At 35.1% G+C, this 8,475-nt stretch overlaps 1 protein-coding gene and 1 long non-coding RNA gene across 2 annotated transcripts; both read right to left on the reverse strand.

Moving 5' to 3' along the window:
* Nucleotides 1-986: 986 nt before the first annotated feature.
* Nucleotides 987-2,531, reverse strand: LOC132180248 (uncharacterized). The gene is made up of 4 exons (XR_009440085.1): nucleotides 2,378-2,531; nucleotides 1,516-1,697; nucleotides 1,147-1,305; nucleotides 987-1,052 (listed from the first exon to the last, which is right to left on the reverse strand). It is a non-coding gene; the product is annotated as an uncharacterized LOC132180248 (long non-coding RNA).
* A 3,025-nt stretch (nucleotides 2,532-5,556) lies between these two features.
* Nucleotides 5,557-5,940, reverse strand: LOC132181629 (disease resistance protein RGA2-like). Its single transcript, XM_059594881.1, has one exon. The coding sequence runs from the start codon at nucleotides 5,938-5,940 to the stop codon at nucleotides 5,557-5,559; it is 384 nt and encodes a 127-aa protein (XP_059450864.1).
* Between the last annotated feature and the right edge of the window lie 2,535 nt (nucleotides 5,941-8,475).

Genomic DNA, 8,475 nt, shown 5'->3' on the forward strand with positions numbered 1-8,475 from the left:
TGCTACTGGAAACACAAATGGAAACGCAATAAATATTTTAAAAAGGAAAAGAAAGCAATACTAGAAATGCCATTGAAGTGAAAGTTAGGAAACAATACTGTAAAAGTTAGAGCTTTGTACAAATCTGATTGTCGGCAAGGTTTGAAGAAGTGTCTATTCGCAAAACCTTCAATTGTTCCTGCATATGAAATCAAATATGATATATATCACAAGCCTCATAGAGTAAAATGAAGAAGAAAATTATTGTCTAATTGATGACTTAAAAACCTGATAAATTTGGCAAGTTTGGCTTGCGCTCCACTCTATACGATTACCATCTCCGCCATTTTGAAAGTTAATTGGGACGTGAGCAGTCTTTGGCCAATCCTCTCCCATTCTCTGTTCACATCTTTCCTCCAAGCGAGGACACTCATCAATTGTCAAACGACGTAAAGAGGCACACCTCTTACGTCATAGGACAATTATCGATGCATAAATGAGAAAGGCAAGGAAATGATGGGAATAATGGAAGAGGATGCTCTACTGTTACTGTTTCCTCGTCCTCCACCATCCCTTCAACTTTGGCGAATTAACAAGTGTGAGAATTTTGAGGGGAGAAGAGGACACATCACTACCATCATTACTTATGTACTCCAGCTCACTCAAGTTTTTAAGAGAAAGACGCTTCAGAAAAGGAAATTGGCCCAATGGTGGGATATGTTGAAACCATTTACAAACCAATAAGAAAATAGATTTCAAATTCGAGAGCGAGGACACCCAATTAGACAACCTGACACCTGCATACCCAAATATAGATAATAATTTCAAATTTAGGTCTGGCTGGAGGTTTTGCAGCAATTGTTCATCATTTGCAATAGCCTTATCACTTTCATCACCACATTCTGGGTCCCAAAATTTTGGTCGAAGTTTCACTAGGGGGTTGAAAAATGAAACAGAACAAAAAAAATTAAAAAAAATAAAAAACTCAATCTTGGGATGGGAAGCAGCACCATTTGTTGTTGGATCCATAGGCATGGCTTCTGTTGATTCCTCAGCTTTGTCAACCTTTTTACCTGCAACACACAAATAATCCCAACAAATAAGAATTCCATTACATAACTGAGGATAATATAGTTCTAGTTTACCAATTATCATGTTCCAGCTTACCTTTCTTCTTTTTCATGGTGCCCAAGGCTAGTAAGGCCTTGCTTTCAGGATCATCTGTTGTCTTTGTGGGCTGCAGCTCCTGCAGAGGATGAGATGTGACTCTATTCGAAACATTTGGCATTAGCAAAACTGTGAATTTGATGTGAGCAACATAATCTCCTGCAAAACCAACAACCCATTGTTGCAAAATTAGAAAAACTAACATCAACTGTGTGTGTGTGAATCTGACCAGGGTTCTGCTTTGAACCCAGATAGAAGTTTCCTACGGGCCAGCTTCTCATGAAGAACAGGATATGGCTGCAAGAGTTCAAGATTAACACATTCACCAAAAGACAATGTTTTAAACAAAGCGGTGAAGGCACAACACACCTAGCTGTGAATGGCATGGGAGGAAATTTCTGATTTATTTCACTGAAAATAAACCTCGATGCTTTCATCTTCAAGTGGTAGTTCCTGTCAAACTGCTTCAGCTGATGGAGAAAAACACATTCAACAATTTTGCAGTCATAAGCAGCAGCAACCTTCTGAATTGCATCAGTTACATCTTTGTTCTGCCAAAGAACCAAGGTTTAGGGAAAAAAATTGATAAAAGGAGAAGAAGGTAGGAATTCACTTTTCCGAATAAAACCACAGTAAAAATAATCACTAAATTTAGATTATTGAAATTAGAAAGAAAAGACAAGAAGAATGGCAGCCAGATATAGCACTCTGTTTCCATCAGTTATTATGGACCTTAAAACTCCTGTGTACACACATTGAGTACTATATCTAACCAATCATACATCGATTGAACACAAAATGTGTACCTACAAGAAATAAAAGTGCAACTTTCCATGCAAGTACTTATAAAAGCATAGAAGTTTAACAAGCATGTAGGTTAGAGATGTATGAATGTACAGACAATAAACAAGTCAGTAACAAGAATCAATAGCTTAAGCCGGTTCTAGGCAACAGGCAAAGGAGAGAAACAAAATCATATTGATCACATGGGGTAAACTTGCCTATTGTCCAGGTCACCTACCACAAAATGGACTCACAGTACAATGGTTCACAACTTACAAAAAGAAAAAATTTAAAAAAAAAATAATGATTTTGGACTCAATTTTTTCAGTTGGTTCCAACAAATTATAGATCTGATAATTTTCACTCCATTAAACTCTGAAAATGTAAAAACTTATGTCATCAATAAATGATTAGGGAGGGAAAATGAATTAAAAATAAAAGTATGTACCTTTTATCATTTTAAAATTTGCAAGTACTGCAATATTACTCTGCTATCGATAGTCCACCACAGGAAGAAATTGAGCAACCTGGCCCAACAGGCTGAATTTTCAAGCACTGCATACACAATATATCATCCGTAGCTTTCCTACAAATAAATATTTATATTAAAAACATTATCTACAGAGTCCACTTACAATCAAGCAAACAGAAGTCCACTTACGTATTCATTACATGTCGCTGACTTTTTAAAAGCCTATTTAGATATAACAGAACCATGAATATAACTTGCAAAGAATATATGCAAAGGCAGCACTAACTGAAGCATTGCACTAACACGAGACACATAAACAGAGGGGTTGGTAAACATGATCTTCAATTCCAGTCAGTACCCTTGGAGCACAGCAACCGATTTAACTTGAAGACAAGCAAGCATTCTCACTGTCTTTTGGGATTAAAATGCTTTCAAGTAAGTGGAAGAAACCTGCAAATGCCAAATACTTGTTAGGTGGAATTTAAGGACAGCTAGGATTTTTGATCATGTCTTTTAAGTTCTAAATGCTGATAAAATTTGCTCAACAAATTGTAGGCAGAATAGTATTTAAAAATTCAAATTAATATGGTTAATTGAATGTCCCCTTTCACACGCTCAGCTCATTGTCATGCTTGCACCATTTACTCACCCGATCTTCCTCATCATGAAAGTGCTCTGAAAACATATCCGAGAATATTCTAGAAATTCCCTAGTGATTCTCACATCCACTTCATAAATTGATGATTTTTTATGCACGTCTCTACTTACCATCAAAATACCAAATAATAAACTCAACAATAACTCAAAATTTTCCAATGAAAATAGTAAAAAGGTCAAATCAATCCATGAATAGAGTGAGTTGCTGATAGACACCAGTAACAATAATAACAAAAAGAATCTGTCCAAATCTGCATTTGATTATGAGAAATCCCAGAGTTGCGCAAAATTTTTATTGAGTTTTTAAGAAAATTTGGGATGTGAAAGACTTTCTTGGTCTATCATAAGTTTTTTACCCAATACAATACTACCGTTTGGCTCTGCAATTTTGCAGGCCACGGGTGCAATTTTAAACAAAATTACAAAAGATGCATCATATGTGAATGTGTTTATAAAGAATTAGGTTTTGAAAATGTTAAAAAATCTGCATTTTCAAATCATGATCTACTTTATGTTTAATTGCATTTTCAAAAATCACACCTTTTAAAATCCAAGTTTTGAAATTACAAATCGAAATGGACCTGTCACCTGAGGAAACACAAGAAATATTTAAAAAACATAAAAGAAAAAAGAAGCAAGATATTAGACCCGTGAGAATGCTCTTGAAGTGAAAGACAGGAAACAATAGTGGATAATTGAGAGCTTTTTGCAAATCTGATTGTGGGCAAGGTTTGATAATGAGTCTATTCTTAAACCCTTGTTTGTTCCATCCAACAGTTGGTTCCACATATGAAATCGTACATCATATATCAAAAGCTTGACAGAGTAAAACAAGATGAACAACAAGAAGAAGAAAATTACCGTCAAATTGGTGACTTAAAAACCTGAGGAATAATTGCTGCATTAGGCTACAGATCCATTCCATACAATGAGTAGAAAAGTGATGACGATGATTCCCCATGATCATCATTTGCAATGTTATTGAGTACTCTGACTGGTGTTGGTGACATAATAGGGCAATCAATGATACTTAAAGAAGAAAGGCAAGGAAAGAAAACTAATGGAATACCATGATTTATTGTTACTGCATGCCACGACCATCCCCTCAAGTAAGGCAATTTCTCAAGCTTGAGACGTTGGAGGGAAGAAGAGGACACATCACTACCATCATTGCTTATGTAATCCAGCACACATAGGTCGAAAAGACTAAGAATCTTGAGAGAAGGGAATTGTTTCAATGGTGGGATACACTCGCACCATTTACAACTGTATATGAAAATAGAAACCAAATTCGAGAGCAATGACATCAAGAAAGGAAACCGCACACCTGCATACCCATTTACAATTAATTGTTTCAAATTGTGGTGTGGCTGAAGGTGTTCCAGTAGCTGTTCATCATTTGCAGTTGCCTTACTATTATAGTCACAAGTATCTGGGTCCCACTCTAATTTCAGGATTTTAAGGTGTCGCTTTTTCTCCAAGTGTGCAGCCTTGGCTTTCGACGGAGAAGATCTCAAGTGCTCTAAACCCTTGATACGTAGTTCTCCTCGCAATTCATGTAAACCATCCAGACCATCTAGCCCGTCCTTTTGCTTTGGAAAATAACTTTTCTTCTTCTTCCCTATACTGTACATCGTCAGTGTTTGGAGAGCGGTTAACTTGCCCAGTCCATCCGGCATATGAGTCAAGCTCCTACACTCATAAAGTGCAAGATGCCTAAGGCTGATCAATTTTTTAGTGTCTTTTGGCAATTCCTTAAACCCACTACAAAAGTCAAGTCTTAGTGTTTGCAAATTTTGTAATTTAGTTATAGAAGACGGTAGTAGTTTGATATCTTCATTCCAAGAAAGGTAAAGAAATCTTAGATGCTTTAACTTGCCAATGGAATACGATACATATTGAATATTTGATCGACTCAAATTTAAAGCATGTAAGCATTTAAACCTTGAAACAAGTGTATCATAGATTGGCTTATGGCTAGACGTTGTTGGCAATAGCAAAAGAAGCGTTCCATTTTGTGTGCATTTTGCATGTTTCTATATCACCATATTCATTTCTTTCTACGTCTTGGAAAAATGACCTGCACAGCAAATCCACAAAATACTCGTGACCAACATCTTCAAGACAACTATTTCTATTTGATGAATAAATAAAGCCTTGAGCTATCCATAGCTGAATCGACAACCACACTTCAATTTCAGAATGTTTTGGAAACAAAGAACAAAAAGCAAAGCATTGCTTCAAGTGTAATGGGAGATGATCATAACTCAACTTAAGTATTAGGAAAATATCATTGTCTTGTTGAGTAATTTTGTAAAGTTCATTGTTTTCAAAGCGTAACCACTCATCCTCCGATTTTTTGAAATATAATACTCCCTATGTTCCTTATAGCAAGAGGAACTTGTGCACACTTTTGTACGATTTCCTTTCCGATTTTTTCTATCTCTGGATTCTTTTAGCTCTTTCCCATCTTCAAATGCCATTTTCTTAAATAAATCCTAAGAATTACTTTCAGATAGACCTCCCAAAAGAAACAGTGAATCTTTGTCTATAATCTCTGCAACTTTTTTGCTACGTGTAGTAACCAAAACTTTGCTTCCCCATTTGCCACCCACCAGAAGTTTTTTCAAACTGGACCATCTTTCAAAATCCTCATTCCATACATAGTCTAACACAAGTAAATATCGCTTCCCATCAATTTCTGCTCGAAGTTGACGTTGCAACAAATCAATCTCATTGCTTTCGGGTCTCCTTTCAATTGCACATTCTATGATCTTTTGAACAATAGTTTTCACGTCAAAAACTTTAGAGACACACACCCAAAGTTTCTGATCAAAATGACTTTGGACCTCCTTGTCATTGAAAACATACTGATCAAGCATGGTTTTGCCTTGTCCACCAATCCCAACTATGAAATAATGGAACCCTTTAGTATCGTATTAAAATCCGACAACGACTCTTTAATAGTCTTCCTTTCAACCTCTCTCCCAATAACTTCTTCGTCAGCTATAAACGAATGTGTATCTTCTCTCTTCCTATTCTCAAACTGTATCCTTGTAGGGCGCTCAGTAAAGCCAAATTTGATCCTATTAGTTGCAATGTTATCAAGTATCTCCCTCACTGCATGAATCTTATGAGCTATTTTAAAGCCATATACAAGCTAGTTCGATTTAGAAAAGAAGGTGCGTACCTGTAATATCCCCAAATATTTAGTATGGTCCATTCCAAAAAATTAAACTTTTTAGGGTTATGTGTATAATTAAGGAAAATATTAATTAAACATGGCCTTATAAGGCCATGTTTGTAATTTTTGTAAGTATAAGTTGGATTTCTTTGTTTCTTTAATTCACAACACCCATTCCATCATCATGTCCTACCTTTTTTCCCCACTAGACCCGACACCCCCACACTTTTTTTTTTTTTTTTTAGCTTTTGTATTTCCCCTATATCTCTTCGTCTTTCCGCACCCAAAAGTGGACCCGAATTATTTTGGTCCGTTTTGGGGGGTTTTTGGCTATGCCGTTAATTTTAGGCCACAAGAATCAACTTCTTCTTCTTTTTTTTCTTTTTTCTTTTTTTTTTTCTTTTGGTTTTTAATATTTTTTACTTACGTAAATTATAGGGAAAAATATAAAAAAGCTCCCTAAATTACCGGCCGTTTTTGATTTAGCCCCCTAATGTTTCAAAAGTGATAAAGTAGCCCCTCAAACTACCAAACTATTGCATGTTGGCCACTCCGTTAGTCAAAACCATCAGTTTGGATGGAAATTCAAAACGATATCGTTTTGTTGGGGGCTACTTTATCACTTTCTGAACATTAGGGGGCTAAAATGAAAACGGCTGGTAGTTTGGGGGGCTTTTTATATTTTTTCCAAATTTTTTTTTTTTTTTTTATAAAAGGGCATTGTAGTAACTTACCCATAACAAAGCGACGTCGTTTTTGCGGTTTATCAAACGACGGTTTTGACTAACGGAGTGGCCACAATGCAATAGCTGGGTAGTTTGGGGGGCTACTTTATCACTTTTAGAATATTAGGGGGCTAAATCGAAAACGGCTGGTAGTTTGGAGGGCTTTTTTATATTTTTCCCTAAATTATATTTTCATGTGGGCTCTGTCGGAAAAATGGTGGAAATTTGTACAGAAGAATCATTTTGTTACGGAATTATATAACAGGTTTATAAGTTTATCATCCCAAAACTGAAGAGCAATTGCTAAAATAGATTGTTTAGAACTGATCAGTTTCTTACTAAAGGACAAAGCTAGGTAAGTTTAAGCAAATCTTATTCTTTGAAAGGCTTGGGGTTTAGATAATAGGGTTTTGGTTTGATTTCTATTGAGTGGGTGTTTCCCTTTGAGCCTCTTTGATCATCTTCTTTCTTGTTTTCATAATTATTGATTCATTCCCTACGTTTTGACCTAAATCAAATTACTCTCTATTTTCTACTTTTATCTTTTATCTCCTTAGGTTTGTTTTCATTATTAAATTAATCAGTCTGTCAATTTTGTATAGAACCCATCAATTTTCTTTTCAGAGTCAACATAAAATTACAATTATACTATTTTTCAAAAGAAAAAAAAAAAAAAAAATGTGGCTAGTCTGATTCACCTATATATGTATAATGTCACCCTTAGGAGCAACCCCTTCTCTGATAGGGGTTTGTTTTCCTCGTTTGAATAGAAAAATAAAAAGGTCAATATTCATGATTTACAAACATTTACGCTTTGAACATTTAATTTCTAAATTTCATTTTAGAAAAAAAGTTTGGTTTAAAAGTTGATTTGGCTTCTAGGAATGGTGTGAATCCTCTCAGGGCTTAATTAGCGATTCTTTTTAAATTGATTTTATGGAAAATTTTATTATGAAAGAGGAAAATAGAGTAAACAAGGCGAGGGAGAAAAGCTTGAAGAAACTCCATGGGGTAAGCATTAATCCCAGATTTTATTCGTTTATTGTTGAGTTGTTGAGTTTTGATGTTAATTAAAGTTTTTGATTAAATGCTGATTTTCGTTAGTTTGGGAGATTATATGATGTTATTTTTTGTTTTGAAATGTTAGTTTTAGGTTTGAAAGTGATAATGTAAATATTTTTTGTTGCGGATGTTTGAGGTTTGTAGAAGTGTACGTTTAAATGTTGTAAGTTGAGATTGGTTGTAACTTGTGTTGATATTGAATGGTGGTTGTGTTGATGTTTTGGTTGTTTGAATTGTGATTTGGAGAAAAGAGAGTATAAGTAAGTAGAAATAAGTAGTATACATTTCCGACTCTTTGTAATTATTGTTACTACCATGTGTGGCCCTTTGAGAGGACCGAGTCACTTGTTTGATCTATTTTCTACCCTTTGTAATTATTGTTGCACTGTTTTAGTTTGTTTTGGATTTATTGTTGGGGTGCCCACCTTTTTTTCGTTGTTAGAATC

This window comes from Corylus avellana, chromosome ca5 (assembly GCF_901000735.1).
Source record: "Corylus avellana chromosome ca5, CavTom2PMs-1.0".
Taxonomy (NCBI): domain Eukaryota; kingdom Viridiplantae; phylum Streptophyta; class Magnoliopsida; order Fagales; family Betulaceae; genus Corylus; species Corylus avellana.